At 53.2% G+C, this 15,442-nt stretch overlaps 1 protein-coding gene across 17 annotated transcripts in view; it reads left to right on the forward strand.

The window, feature by feature from the left end:
- The window catches only part of PKNOX2 (PBX/knotted 1 homeobox 2), a 303,585-nt gene extending 289,783 nt beyond the window's left edge, over nt 1–13,802 (forward strand). For all 17 annotated transcript variants that reach the window (XM_073903918.1, XM_073903926.1, XM_073903920.1 and 14 more), the window contains 3 exons: nt 9,398–9,474; nt 10,381–10,559; nt 11,557–13,802. In XM_073903918.1, the coding sequence (XP_073760019.1) occupies nt 9,398–9,474; nt 10,381–10,559; nt 11,557–11,783 (483 nt within the window). In that variant the 3' untranslated portion in view covers nt 11,784–13,802. The remainder of the gene's footprint in view (nt 1–9,397; nt 9,475–10,380; nt 10,560–11,556) is intronic.
- Nucleotides 13,803–15,442: the final 1,640 nt, after the last annotated feature.

Consider the following 15,442-nt stretch of genomic DNA (forward strand, 5'->3'; position numbering starts at 1 on the left):
TCCGTATTGTCGCATGCTTTAGGGCTTCCTTCTGTTTCATGGCAGAACGGGATTCCACTGTATGGACAGCCCACACTTTGTTTATCCACTCATCAGCCGGCGCACGTGGGCTCCTCCCCGCTGGGGGACACTGGCTGCCGCACACCCAGGTACAGTGCGTGCCCTGCCCGTGGGCTCCCGGCCAAGGAGGGTGTGTGGACGTGAAGTCCAGCTGGTTGCCTCTATGCCTTGGTGTGATCTTCAGTGACTCAACAAACATTCTTTGTGTGTCTTGCTTGCCACCTTCCCTGTGCCTAGCATTGTATTAAGCCCCAAGGACCTATACATCGATCCCTGTCAGAGACCCACTTATGGGATCCATCACCAACTGACTTAGAAACAGGGATGTCTCTTACAAACAGAAAGAGTGTGGTCTACGGAGCGGGCGTGGTATGGGGAGGCAGGCTCTGGATTTGACTGTCGCACCCCTTCTTACCTAGCCGGGGGGCCTGGGGCAAGTTGCTGGACCTCATCAGGTCTCAGTCTCCCCTGCTCTAAAATGGGAATCACAATATCCAGCTCATAGCATTGTTGTGAGGATGGAATAAGATGAGTGTGAAAGTATTTTGTCCTGATCCAGACATAGCTACTGTTGCAAATGCCTCCCGTCTCACTCCGGGAGTCCCCGTAATCTGCCCTGTCTCAGAAAAAGCTGAGAGAAATCTTGACACTTCTCGGGAATCTGTGGGGAAAAGTAAGAAAACTTGAAAAGCAAAAAAATAGCTCAGAGAGACTTAGGGAGAACGTTTTTGTTCCAGAACATTTTTTTTTTAATTTTATTTTATTATATTATGTTGTCTGCTGCTTTAACTTTGTCACACGATCTGAAATTCCACTCATCGGAGATCCACTTAAAAGTATGCAATGCCTGTCAAAAACAGGTACCAATGGAGAGGCCAGGATGCCATCATTCATTCACAGCTGAGTATGAATTAGTTCCAAAGCTTACTTTTTTACTCCCATTCGGCTAAGATCAGCTTCATGGGAAGAGTGCCAGTGCTTATTAGCGGTAGCAAATGAAGATTAGAATATTGTTTAACACAGCATTTTGAGGAGGCAAACCAGTGGGATGCCAGGGGAATGATTTCTCGCAATTGTTCTTCACCTCTCTGAGGCCCCTGACCTTTTGAGAATCTGATGAAAGTTTTATCTACATCATCATGAATATAGTTTTAAGAGATTTGACCCTGAAGTCCTAGCAGCCAGAGGCCTCAGATTCGGAAGGCTGACGGCAGGGCCACAGGACGGCCCTGGGGCTTTGAGAAGAGACGGAGAAGTGGCAGCAGGGCTCAGGAAAAGGCAATAGGATGAAGTCTGTGCTCACCCGTCTCGGACTTTCCTCAGATCTAGCCCGCTCCGTGAAATTAGAGCAAGATCTGTGGTTTGTCCCTGAGTCCCGTAGGCTCCTTTCCACCAGAACACACATCTTTAGCTAAACCAGCCTTTGGGGGCTAGCCTGGAAGGCTAGCTATTAAAGAAATAACTTGTTTCTATGGGAAAATGTGACCTAAGTTCCAAATACCGTATCTATCCACTAACACCTAAGTTTCAGGTATGAGACAGGATTCTAGCCTTTGGGGGACTGATAATTTAATTGGGGAAATAAATTATACATGTAAACCATGAGCAGTCGACCCATGATATAATCAAGGATTAGCATGCGCACACACACTTAAGGGGTCCAAGAATGGAGGAAACAATACTGGTGAGAAGAGTTGGGCCATCTGTGCTGGTCAGACACATCCAGATTAGTGTGTCCGGGACTGAACATCACATTTCAAAAGGTCCTTTGACAAGCCGTGTCCAGAGAAGAGCAGCCAGGGTGGGGAAATGTCTGTTCAGGTGACTTTTAATGGGAAACGTGTCATAAGATGAATGGTTAAGGGGACTGGGGATGTTCAGTCCGTAGACCCCTGTTCCTCTAAGGCCAGCATGGTATAGTGTAAGGAACAAGGGATTTGGAGGCAGACAGACCTGAGATTGATCCCAGCGCCATTTTTTTACTCGCTATATATGACCTTGAATGGGTCAACTAGCATCTCTGGTGTTAATTTCCTCTTCATAAAGTAGAGATAATGGTACCCACCTATGGCGAAGATGATCAATAATATGTTAGAAAGCACAGTGCCTGACAGATGGTCTAGCCCAGAGGTGGAGCGGACGTGGTTACAGATACAGGGGGTGTGAGTCTCGGCTCTGCTGTTCACTGCTCAGATAACCCGGAGCCAGTTCTTTAACCCCTCTGGGCTGGGTTTTCTCACGCATAAAATGTGAATAATGATGCCTGCTTCATAGGTGCCTGGGAGATTCAACGAGACTAAATGGCAGGTACTTTGACAGAGTACTCCGTGAATATTTTAAGTATTCAAAGTTAGCCAAAAACTGTAGGCATCCAGCAAGTGGTGGTAACTCTTGTTATGAAATGAGAGGCAGTGCTGTAGGCTTCTGTGTGACTCCGGAGGACAGTCTAGGCTCTCTGGCTGGATGAGTAGGGAGAAGACTTGCATTTGGTAGAAAGACCCTCCCAACCATCAGCACAAAGGGCTGCCCCTCTGTACATTGGCACCGCAGAGCCTCACTTCCCCGCCTTCTTCAGGACGGCGCGCGCACAGAAAATGATAGGAAACCAACCAGCCACACTGCTTGCTGCTGGAGACCAGCTGGGGGACTCCCACTGGCCCAGACCCCACCGAGCCACCCCGGCACTGTCTCTGCGCACTGGTAACTTGTTTGGGGGCACCGCTGAAAGTGCTGGTGTCAGGGACGCCTGCCCAGTGGGAGAGATGGCCTCGGGGACTTCCAGGGCTCTGGACATGATTGAGATGTTGCTTTTAACAAGCCCTGCATGGGATGCTGATGCACAAAGTTAGGGTTTAGCGGAGGACCTGGGATCTGGGCCAGGCCTGGCAGTGTGGCTAGGGTTTAGGATGGAGTAGGAAGAGAAGGAGGAGTTGTCTGGATGAGAATTCTCTCCTGATTGACCATCAGTGGCCCTGTCTGGCCCGTGATTGTTGCTGACCAAAGAGACGGACCCCTCCTCCTAGGGTCGTGAGCACGAAATCCTCCTCTCCCCTTCCTTGCCCCCCCTGGAGGCTGGGGAACTGTGTGGCTCCTTGTCATGCCACGACTGCTGTCTCTCTCCCCTGCTGCTCAGGCATCTGTACCTGTAGAGCTTTGGTGGAAGGTACACCGGGACCTGGAAGTCAGGCTGGCCATGGCTCAGCTGCATTCATCTTTCTGTGCCAGAGAAACATGAAGTCTTAGATGCCTGCCTGTGATGTGAAACTGTTTTCTCCCACCCACCCTTCACTGTAGGGAGAAAGAGAGAACAGACCCCTGGAAGCTGCCCTCAACTCCCCAGGATAGATGGAGAGTGTTGGAAGCCATAGTCCCAGGGTGTGGGCCACACTGGCTGTTTGAGCAGCAGGGAGTCCCAGGGAAGGAGGGAGACTGGTGGTCTCCATCAAAGACAGGGCCTTGTTGACAACTTGCTGGTCAGCTGCAGGGTTGGATGGAGCTGGTCCGAGAAGACCGGGGGTATGGGGGGCTGCTAGCTCGCCCTGAGCCCCGGGACACTCCATGGCGGGGGGGTGGTCCTGCAGCTCTCAAAGATTCCACCTGAAAAATGGCCAGGGGAGATTCACAGCTTCCCAGCATCCTCCCAAAAAGCCTGAGACCCAGGCTAAGGGAAAACACCCCATCATATGTGCCCAGGGGCTGGAGCAGTCCCAGAATCCAGGAAATAAAACCATTTGAAAGAAGGAGCGCCTCCCTCCATGCGCGGAAGGAGCTGCTGGGGGCTCTCGCCATCTGTCAGAAAAACAACCTGTGGCTTTCACACCAAAGGGGGCCACATGTACCAAGCAGCAGGTTTATTTTATTTGTTATTTATTTATTTACTGAACAAACACTCACAGAGTGCCAGGCACCGTTCTAAGCACCTTTGAAATATTAACTCATTGAATCCTAATTACCACCTCGGGGCAGGTGGAATTATTTCCCCCGTTTTACAGAAGACGAACCCACGTAACAAGCTCAAGGTCTTGAGCTGGTGAGAGACCAGTATTCAAAGCCTGGCTCTAGAGTTCATGTTCTTACCCACTTCTTACCGTGCTGCCCCAAAGACTCCTCTAGAAAGCTGGCTGGTGTGCCTCCATAGACCCTAAGTACCCCACTCTCCTCCCCACAAACCTGCATGGAACAATCACTTGCAGGAACGGCCCTTGTAGCAAGTAGGGCAGCCTGATTCTGGGGAGAATTCCCGGGGAGTCCGACTCACCGATGCTCCCCAGCCTCTCCCACTCATCTTCACTCACAAAGGCCCCCAGGGAATGGTGACAACCACCAGTTACCCCCTTAGGTTCCTATGATCATCAGTTCCACAAATACATACTGAACACTTAGCATGTGCCGGGCATTTTCCTTGGCACTGATGAGGTAGGGGTGGAAAGAACGGTGGGGGTCCTTTTCCTCAAAAAAATGCAGCGTGTCTGGTTGGGGTGACAGACGACTAAACAAATCATCCGTGTAGCGTGTGAAACCCTGGGCAGGATAAGGGCTTAGCTCATAGGAGAGGTGTCTCAGCGGGCCTGAGGCACTGGGGACACGTTAGGAAGGACCGGTCTTGCTTGCTGCGGCATGAAGGATGGATTGAAATAGAAACCAGAGGGAGGGAGAATAGTTCCAAGATGGCGAGAGGGTGAAGAACCAAAAGGCGGCAGAGTTTTTTACGAGGGAAAACTATGCAGCAATGAAAATGAACAGCTTCAGTAATTATAGATTAGTCTCACACCTGTACTGTGGAGTGAACTCCTGCATGCCAGTGGATTCCATGTGTATAGGGTCCAAACACCAGGCAAAAGTAAACTATGATGTTTAACGATGTGACATAGGAAAATTATAAAGAAAAGCAAGAAAGTCATTACCATAAAAACCAGGTTATCTTTGGGGAGGATATCTTTGAGGGTAGTGATTAGGAAAGGGTACAAGAGGGGCTTTTGGGTGCTGGAAGCATCTTATTTTTTGACCTGGATGGTGGTCCCCTTGGTGTTTGTGATGATAGATAAAGCTGTACATTTTAGTTCCCTGGACCTTTCTGTGCGGGTATAATTATAAGGGGGAGAGGAGTAAAAAAGAGAGATAAAAGAATGGAAGGCCTGCAGGAGGTGCATGATAGTAAGAAAGAGGCATTCCTCGGGTGGCTTACTGGGCTTCTCTCCACTCCAGAAGGCTCGTTTTTTCCCACTTAGCATCTGTGAAATCAGGGTGCACCCTGCCATCGATGGCATCTCAGATGTGATGAAATGTGATTGTTTCGGGGCCCCTCACCATGCCGACTGCTTCCGTGGGGTTGGCGTCTGACCCTCCTAGAGCAGGGCCAGGCCCTCAGAGTTGGGGCTGCCACAGGGTGCGTGCCCACATTTGGTCAGGAGCCAGAAGGGAAGACGGCTGTCATTGACACCAGTGCAGTGCTTGGTCTTGGGGGGAAAGTGGGGAAGGAAATCTGGCTCCAAACCCTGCTTCACCAGCAGCACAAGGCCATGGATGCCAGCAGGCCCCCACTTCCCCTGTGCTCTGTCCCTCGGTGACTGGCCAGCCTCATGCTCATCTGCCTGCCCCGGGAGGAGGAAGGACAGTCTCAGGGTGGGCTCGGGGTGAAGGGAGTGGCCAGGGACCCATGAACCGGCCCTGGCCGCACTTCTTCCAGACCCAGCACCGCAGGTGGAACTCAGCCTTCAACTGAAAGATGCCTTCAGCTTCAATTTAGGGCAGGGGAGACCTGAGTTAGGAGGCTGCAAAGCGAGGTGTCAGAAAGAGGCAGGAAAGAGTTCAGGTCAGATTTTGGAGGAACTTCCTGATGGCAGCTGGGCCACCACGAAACACCCACTCTGTGTAAACGCTGCAGTTCCCTTCTCTGGAGACTGCACAGCAGGTTCTGTGACATCTGGGAGGCTTCACTACATTGTCCAGAGTGAGTCCGTGAAGCACACACGCTTTACCTGCATTATCTCATTAAATCAGCCCCCGAGTCCCAGAGGTGCGCGCAATTCTGTTATTCCCATTTTAAGCCAAGGAAACTAAGGATGGGAGATGGAGAACAACAAATCGCCAAGCTCACAGAGCTAGTAAGTGGGGGGTGCAGGACTTGACCTCTCCAGAGGCCGTGTTCTTGACCACCAGGCAGCTCTGCCTCATCGCATGAAGCTCCACGCCCACCCTGAGAAGGATCTGTCATTTTCTGGTCCATTGTGTATCTCTTTTTCTGGAAGGATTATCTGCTTCCAGAAAGCTGCTGCCTGCTTCCCTCCCAACTCCAGCAGAGTTCTTCCAAACAGTGGCCAGAGAGTGGCTACCATGGCTTGAGGGCTTACCACGATCTCACTTGATTCCTCTTCCCGTCCTTGGCCCGGAGCCTTTCCAATTGTGCTAAAAGTAGCACTGAGCAAATTGAGGTCTGTCCAGGGGCCAGGACTATTTTGACTCTGTCCTCAGGAATCATCTGGTCTGAGGCGTGTACAAGCTGGACTGCTCCTATGAGCACTCAGATGTGGTGCCAGGAATGTTCTGGCCGACACACCTGTCCCCAGAGCCGGGCCAAAGCTGCCACTCACCCCATGGCCCCCACCACGTGCCTCCTGAGATGCTGGTTCCAGGCGGGATGGGTGGTGTCATTTGCACGGTGGGAGGATAAAAGGTTTATATTGCTTTATGTCCTCATACGAGGACAACCAGCCAGATTCCGTGACACTGCCTCCCACCCTCTCCATTCAATGGGAGCATGTTAACCTCTGGATTTACGACATCCACTCAGAACAGAGGCCTGCACCAGGAGCCTCCTTAGAGACAGCACACACTATCCCTCCATGGGAGGCTGAAGGATGTCCTTCCCCGGAGGTCTTTAAGAGGAGAAGAGACTTGCATCTAGCTGGCTTCAATGTAAGTCTTGGTGCAAGGCTCGTGCCCGGAAGGCCCATCCCCGCCTTTGCTGGGATGGCCTGGCTGTTCTTCAAAGTCCAGCTGAAGTGCCGCCTCTCTCAGGAAGTCCTCCCTGAAAGCAGCTCCCCAGTCTCGTAGGGAAACCTACTACCATACAGTGGGCTAAAGGCCGTTATTCAAACACAGCCATGACGAACTCTGCCCCAGGAAGATGGGAAATGCCTCACAGAGGATCTGATCTGTGGCAGGTCTTTCCAGAAGCTCAGAAACACACACAGTGGAAAAGTGGGGGAAAGAGCGTTGCAGCGGAGGGAACGGCGGGTGCAAGGACGAGAAGGCACGAAAGGGGCTAGTGCGGTCCGGGCCGGCCAGAGAGTTGCCTTGTTTTTGCTGGGTTCGCACACCAAGTGGCCGTGGACAGGGAGGCTGCGGGGCTCCTTCTCAGGGCTTGGGGAATTGGACCTCCGTGCAGCAGGAAAGTAGGGCGTGGGCCCCACCCCTTCCCCAGAAGGTGTCAGAAGCGTGGAGCCCCCACTCCTCTGCCCCCTGGGGCCTGCGATCTCACCTCCCAGCCTTCCTCTGTTCCTTCCCAGCCAGGAGGAAGTTGTCTCCTGGTTGACCTGGGGGGTGGTCCCATTGGTGTTTTCCTGCTTGTTAGAATCTTAATATTGGATGAATCCCAAGGCCCAGCTGCCCTGGCATGGCGGCCAGGGTCAGAGGTGTGAATTAAAACAACACGTGACCCTGACTGCCTTGGTCAGGGGATGCTGGGGTCAACTGCAGAGGTTGCTCGCCTTTGTCGCTGATAATGAGAGCACTTCCGAGGCTGTTGCCCTCACGCTTGTTCCTTAGACAGCCTTAAGCCCTTCGCCCACATCATTCCATAATAATAGCATGAAGAGCCACCGCCTCGCGAGCACTTTAATGAGTACAATTTCATTTAATCACTAGACGACTTTATGATGTAGGGCTAAGGGACATGCCTGAGACCTCACAACATGTCGTGACAGAGCCAGAATCTGAGGCCCAGTCTCTGGGACTTCAGAAAGCCCAAGCAGCTCTGTGTAATGCCACCTCAAGTCATGAGGAATGGCCCTGGCTGGAGGAGGCTGGACAGCTTGGCCCTCTGCCCTAAGAGCCTCCAGATCTCCCCTCGCTTCAGGGCAAGGCTCCCACCCATTCTGACATTCGTCACATCTTTACTGCACGCCTACTGGGTGCAAGGTGTGGGTGCAGGGACACAAAGTTGCAGAAACCCAGTTACCATGCGGCTCACCACCCAGGGGGACCCACAAGGACCCCTATTCCACCACCACCCAAAACCTTCCCATTCTTAATGTGACCTGTGCAGCCTTCCCAGTGCTCTGGCCAACACATTTCTCCTTCTAACCTTCTATAGGGCCCATTACCCAAACCACCCAACCTTTGCTTTTTTTCTGCTTTCTTTCACTCGGGAGTCATTTGCATGTCATTTGCATGTGAAAGGCACTGGGGATACATTAATAAGACGAATTAATAAGACATGGTCTCTGCCCTCATGAAGCACAGTCTAAGAGTGGGAGACAAGCATGTCATCAGTGCAGGGACTGAAGTGCCCTGGGACACCACTTCCTCACTCACCACCACAAAGACACAGACTCAGTCTTACAAAGTGGCAGCATGACATAAGGGAGGGAGACCGGACCAAGATGAAAAGAACTGAGTTCCAAGCTGGTGCCACCCCCCGAGGGAACACTGGAGAAGTTACTCAGTTTCTTCAGCTGTAAAGTGAGAATAACAATACTTAACCTGCCTACCTGATAAAATGTTAGCGATGTGCTTTGCTAAATGAGATTAAGTGCATGACAAGCTTTCACAGGTTACCGAGTATTCTACAACTAGTAGTTATCATTATATTTATCTTCTGTCTCCTGCGATGCCTGCATAAATCTGGGCACAGAGTAGATAGTCGGTAAATTTCAGTCAATTTAAATTGAATTGGTTCGGATACCCCCATTTACCACCCTCTGATAGTACTGTGGGCTTTTGAGGCCATTGTCAATCTAATACTAATAATGCTTGACCTGCCTTGCTGGGGGTTGGCTGTGAGGACCAAGTCAGGATGTGAAAGTGCCTTAGAAGCTATCAATATAGAGCCATACTGACTCTTGGGAAAGCAATTTGGTCTCCCATCTTGGCGGGGGGGGGGGGCACTGCACTGAGGGCCTGATGGTCCTGACTGCGGAGCCACAGACATGGGGCAGCCTCCCCCAAGCCCTAGTCCCATTGCTTTTGGGAAACAAAAATTGTACTTTCCCCAGTTTAGGCTCCCAAACCGCTGGGTTGCCTGGGCCAAGATAGCACCTGTGACGTAGGCATGGTCTCTAGAGGGACCAGGCCACCATGTGCCCACCCCGCATTAGCCCTTCACCTCTCATTTCAGCACCCCTACCCCACGGAGGATGAGAAGAGGCAGATCGCAGCCCAGACAAACCTCACCCTCCTGCAAGTAAATAACTGGTGAGTTATCACCCGCCCATAGGCTCTCAGATCCAGGGGCCACTTGCTTGGCAAGGGAATGCATAGCAGGGAAAAGAGACAGCCTAGCTCAGCCCAGCTACCACAGCAGTCCTCCCCTTTGGGCTAGAAGCAGAAAGCTAGAATCAGCCCAACTGCCTAGAGCTTCATCTGCAGCTTCTCAGTGCCCTCTGCTGGGAGATTGTATCAGGACCATCACTGGAAGCTTCTTGCTGAATAGAAAGCCCAGCCCCGCCTGCACTGCAGACACACACAGGAGGAATGCAGGCGTCCAAGCTCTGGAGGAGCCGCCAGTGGTCATCTGGTCTACCCACCACCTCTGCGAACTGAAAAACTACAACATTCTGCAAAGCTCGGGTGGGAAGGAGGAGGGAGAGTTGGCTGTTCTGACTTCACAGGCGTCTGTTTTCCCCTTCTCTGTGTCTGGCTGGGTTGCCACAGAAATCTCAGAGAGCAAGATCTGGTTGGGTGGGGGTGGACCCAAGATTTGGGGCCCCTGATCTGAGCCCTGGGCCCTGGAGAAAAGTCAGGGTTTAGTGCTTCTAAGGGGACCCCTACTTCCTCTGTTCAATCCTGATGAGTCCTGAGTAGAGATTTCTGACCCTCCTCACGCATCCTTCCCATGCTGCTTCGTGGATACCAAGCTCCAGGTGATTCCATGAGCCCTGCAGTGCCCAGGGCTCTTCTCCCAGCTAGGCTTTCACACCCTAGATGAGCCCCCAGTCTGTTCTGTACAGTGGATCAGCTGCTGAGAGTCTGGAAGAGGCTCTCACTCCCTGCACGTGCGCGCACACACACCCATGCACATGCACACACACACACAAACCCCACAACCCCGGGGGGTGGGGGGAGGTGACTAACCAGGTCTCTACCTTTACCCCTGGGCAGGTTCATCAATGCGCGGAGGCGCATCCTGCAGCCCATGCTTGATGCCAGCAACCCAGACCCTGCCCCTAAAGCCAAGAAGATCAAGTCGCAGCACCGGCCCACCCAAAGATTCTGGCCCAACTCCATTGCTGCAGGGGTGCTGCAACAGCAGGGTGGCGCCCCGGGAACGAACCCGGACGGTAAGAAGTGGGGGTGGGTGTACTCTAGCCTGGGGCTGGTGGGCGGACCTCCTGGACAGGTTCTGCAAAGACGCAAGGGCTGACCATCCCCTTGCCTGCGTGGCAGCGGCAGCTTGGTCACAATAGTGATCTCCATCGAAGGATGTGCGCAGGCCTGAAAGAGGGGGATGTTTTTGCATATACTGTCACAAACCAAAAAGCAACCTCACAAAGACGAGTGGGAGTCCATGGTCATCTGAGTCAATGACTGCTCAGCAGAGCCCCCTCCTCACTCCCACACCCTCCCGAAGTTCTGTCACGCCCATGAGTGTCTGCACGGCTCCCCAAGAGCCAGGGCCATCTATAAATACCAAAGCAGGCGGCTGGCTTGTGAACGGAGGCCAGGAAGAGCTTTGTTTTCCCAGCTTCTCCATCACACCCTCCATATACACTTTTCTAATTGCCGGTCGCCTGGTGCACAATGAATAATTCAATGAGCCAGACGTTTTATAGCTTGGCACGTGAAGATAGCTCTGTGTGGGAAGTGGAGTGGAGGTGTGCGCGTGCACGTGCATACCTTCATGTGCATCTCTACGGTGGCGTTCGGGTTCCTCTGTGCTGGGCAGTCGCCATGTCAGGTGTAGCGGAAACACACGGATTTTGAGCCAGACGGACCAAGGGGAGAATCCCGACTCTGTCGTGCCTGACCGTCCCCTTGAGCTAATGCCTTAACCATCCGAGACTCAGTTTCCTCCTCTTTAGAATGGGGATGATAAGACCTACTGTGCAGAATTGTTAGAAAGTCAACGTATTTAACATCCTTACATAGAAGGTGCTCAGTGAGCGGTAACTAGGCGCCGCGCCGCTTCAGGGGGGCGGGGGGGGGCTGACAAACGCGTGGGCCCGGGGGGGGGGGCTCCGCACCTGCGAACTGCCAACCACTCCGTGGGCCGGTCCCTGCCACTCTGTCCGACACCGCGCTTCCCGGGCCTGAGCCTTGTCTTCTCCTCCCACGTAGGTTCCATCAGCTTGGACAACCTGCAGTCCCTGTCCTCAGACAACGCCACCATGGCCATGCAGCAGGCTATGATGGCCGCACACGACGACTCCCTGGACGGGACGGAAGAAGACGACGAGGACGAGATGGAGGAGGAGGAGGAGGAGGAGCTGGAGGAGGAGGCCGACGAGCTGCAGACGACGAACGTCGGCGACCTAGGCTTGGAACACAGTGACTCCCTGGAATAGTTGGCAGCCCGGATGGCACTGGTCACCGAGCAGGAGAGGAGCGTCGTCAGGAGGGCTCCAGGGTGGGAGGGAGGGGGGCACCGCAGGCAGCGCCGACGAAGTTGGCCCTAGCTTCCCCCCAATCAGCAGCTTGAAGAAAGGCAGAGGAGACACCTGCTCCTCCCCAACCACCAAGCTCCAGCGAGCACCCCAGCCCCACTTCCCTGAACTGCAGAGGACTCCGTCTGCGGGGCCGCTCGAGCAGCCCACACGGAACGGCAGGAGTGAGAGCCGGACTCACCAAATCCCTGAGGACAGATGGCACCCGCGCCCCCCCCACCCCCCCACTGAAGGACTTGAGTTGTTTCCAAGCCCCGCACTGTGAGGCGGATCGGTGCCGTTCAGAGTGAGCCTTGCCAGGGACAGAGTTAGGAGGAAAGGGAGAGTCAAGGGGGTCCGGGTTCCACCCCCATGAGGTTCTCAGCTCCTTGACAGACATTCAAGGGCAGGAGGAGTCCAGACGCATCACCAGTGGCTAGCAGAGCGGGAGGCCCTGAGGCGCCACATCCCGCAGATCGGAATGGGACCTGGGCTCCCGAAGGCTCCGGCTCATTCCTCCAAGGACCTGTCTCAGGCATGGGCAACCGTGGACTTGGGAGAGAGGGCAGGAGCCACACAGACACCTTCTCGCTCTCTCTCTCTCTCTCTCTCTCTCTCTCTCTCTCTCTCCCCCTGAAATGAATGGTAAGCTGGCAGGCTCGGATTGTAGGGGGTTAAGAGGAATCCCTTCCCCTGGGTTGGCTCCAGGACCCAAGGAGATGGCAGAACTGAGCTAGGAGCCATATCAATATGACTTTGGGGACCACAGCCATCCCTAGGTGGTCACAGAACTCAGCTCCTGTAGCAGCAGGACAATGGTGTCTTATCCCAGATGTCCCGGCCCTCAGATGGAGCTCCTCAGATGTCCCGGCCCTCAGCCCCCCATGGCCGTCCCCCTGCTCCCAGGCTGGCCCCACCAGCCCCCATTTTGCTCTCTTTCTTCATTCTATCCTTCAGAGAAGGCAGAAGAAACATTGGAAAAGAAGCATCCAGTCCAGTTGGGAAGCCAGGGGTTGGAGAAGGTGCTACATCCCTCTTCCCATCAATATCTGAAGTGTGGGTGAGGGCCCAGAGAAATGGTGCCCCAGCGCCAAGGGGTGCCCCACCCCCACACACCTCGTTGATCCACCCACCACCATGACCCGCAGCACTGGAGGAACTGGGGCTCCCTCGAGGAGGAGGCTTTCCATCACCTGCCCTAACTCACCCCCTCCCACCCCAACTTCCAGGCCCCCATGATTGGCACCCCCTCCTCCCCTCTTCTCCCACCCCTTGGCTGTGAATGACAGGACTGATCACACGTGTGTTTTCCAGTGGATTTTAATTTAATGGACTTGCAGTTTCATTTGTAAATTGTGCATTGGCCATCTCCTTCAGTGGCAGGATGCGAGTGGCTACCTGGCTCAACCTGAGGGGACCCTCAGGGCCCTCTGGGGCTTCCCCTCCCCCACCTGGTTGGGGTGGAGCAAAAAGATGGTCGCTTTCCTGAGGTCTCCCTGAAATGAATGTATTTCTCCCCCAAAAGAGCTGATATTTAATGTTTTAATAGGGATTTTTGAGAAACAAATAACCTTATTTATAATCTGGGTGATCCAATCATTTTTTACTCCCTTTTGATGCCATAAGTAGAGGAAAGTCTAGCTTTTTTGGCGTGAGACTTTTGCAATGTGCAGTGGGATAAAATACATTTCCTTTTCTGGTTCGTCTTTCTTGTTCTCTCTCTCTCTCTCTCTCTCTCTCACACACACACACACACACACACACACACACACCCTTTCACCTACCCCTTTGGACAGCGACACACCCAGCACAGGCACACCCGCACACATGCCCACACACCCTCCTCCCAGCCCCTCCACCTGCCTAATGTTATGCAACCTCCTTCTGATGTATCCACCAAACCAGTACTGAATGTGGCCGAGAAGTTTTCAGTAAATCTTATTACCTACCATAATTCTGGTGCGCAGTTCTTTTTCCACGGTTAGTGGTTAGTGGGACCTTGGACCGGAGAAAATTTGGAGGCCTCAGCCTACCTCTTGTTGAACTAAATACCCATGGCAGGGAACAAGGTGGAGGGCTCTCTGAGTGACCTCAGTTTACCTGTCTGGGCAAAGAAGACAGCCACGTTTGGCACACTCACTGCATACATGCCCGGCTCAAAGACAAAGAGATTAGGGAGAGGAGACCAGAGGACGCTCTGCACTGCCCTCTCCTGGCAATTCTCCCCCATAGCAGTGGCGCGCTCAGAATGTGGTCCCCTGGTGCACCATACCCTACCTCCCTCAAAGGCCTTTGCTTTTCCCTGAGGCATCCTAGGCTCCAAGGGTTTTCATCCTCAAAGCTGGTGGCACCACTGCCCCTCCCCTAGTTCTCCCACGTCCACCCAGGGCCCAGGAATTGGAAAGGAGAGGAAGTCTTGATTGCCACTTTTAATCCTAGAGCTGTGTCCAGAGAGGAGCCTGCCTTTTGAACCCCAGGGCTCAGCACTGTATCCTCCGGGGGGGCAAGTGGAAACTTAGGCACAGCTCCTAACCCCAAGTAAGCCAGCTTTCCTGTTACTTTCAGCCCAGACTTTTCCTTATCTGGGCACTGTTGGTGAGATGTCCAGGGCACCGGTTTAGGAGCAAGAGGGACCATCCCTTGTTCACATCCACAAAGGCTGGGGAGTCTGCACTTACCTGTGGACACCCTCCAGCCAGGCTGAAGGTGGGGAAGGGAGTGCTCACATGGGCAAAATGGGCCTGCCCGCAGCCCTGATGACTGCTCCCTAGGTCACCGCTCTCAAAGAGCCCAAGCCTCCCGTCATATCAAGAGAGTCTGCAAACAGAGACCCCCACCGCTAGGCAGTAAGAAAGTCTCAAGACCCGCAAGAAGATTGTACCTTAGAGCCCCACCTCCCAGAGCTGGGAAACCAGCAGACTTTCAAAGAAGTGTTTTCCAAGGAAGACAATGTTAAAAGACATGCCATCAAAAAAAAAAAAAAATCCGTGGCCAAATTAATCTAGGATGAACTGCATATTCTATTTTGCTGGTGGGGTTCCGTAAGACGCACTAGTGTAGTAAAGGCTCTGAGGAGTCCTGCAGGAAGAAACCTGTTTATCCTGTTCTCCAGATTTATTTGCCTTTTTTTTTCAAGTAATATCTATTCGAGTTTTACTGGTATTCCACAAAACAGTCTATGCAACACTCTTCTAAGAAATTACAGAGTAGCTGCCCCAGCCCCTCTCACCCCTTCCTCAGTTTTTCCATCAAGTTCTGGCAGCTTGTCAACCATGCCACCAATGAAAAGGGGGTTTCCCAAACCATTTGAGATGTGGAAGCCCCCTCTCTCTCCGTGCATGATCAAGTCCTACCCAACCCATGGAGAAGATGTGCCACAGTCCCAGTGGAAGTACGAGAAAAGGGACAACGCAGGAGGGGACTGGGTGCTGGTGTCAGGACCCTGGAAACCGGGCCAGCAGACTTCTGGCCCCAACCCCTATCCCAGCAGGGCAGACCTAGCAGGTTGGAAGCTTCCTGCTCCTGGGAGCTGATGGCCGGAGCAAGAGCTATACTGCCTTGACCAAGAGATCCCTCTGCTA

The sequence above is a fragment of the Callorhinus ursinus genome, unplaced genomic scaffold (genome assembly GCF_003265705.2).
Source record: "Callorhinus ursinus isolate GAN/ISIS: 27379988/994484 unplaced genomic scaffold, GSC_fseal_2.0 scaffold19, whole genome shotgun sequence".
NCBI classification, from domain to species: Eukaryota; Metazoa; Chordata; class Mammalia; order Carnivora; family Otariidae; genus Callorhinus; species Callorhinus ursinus.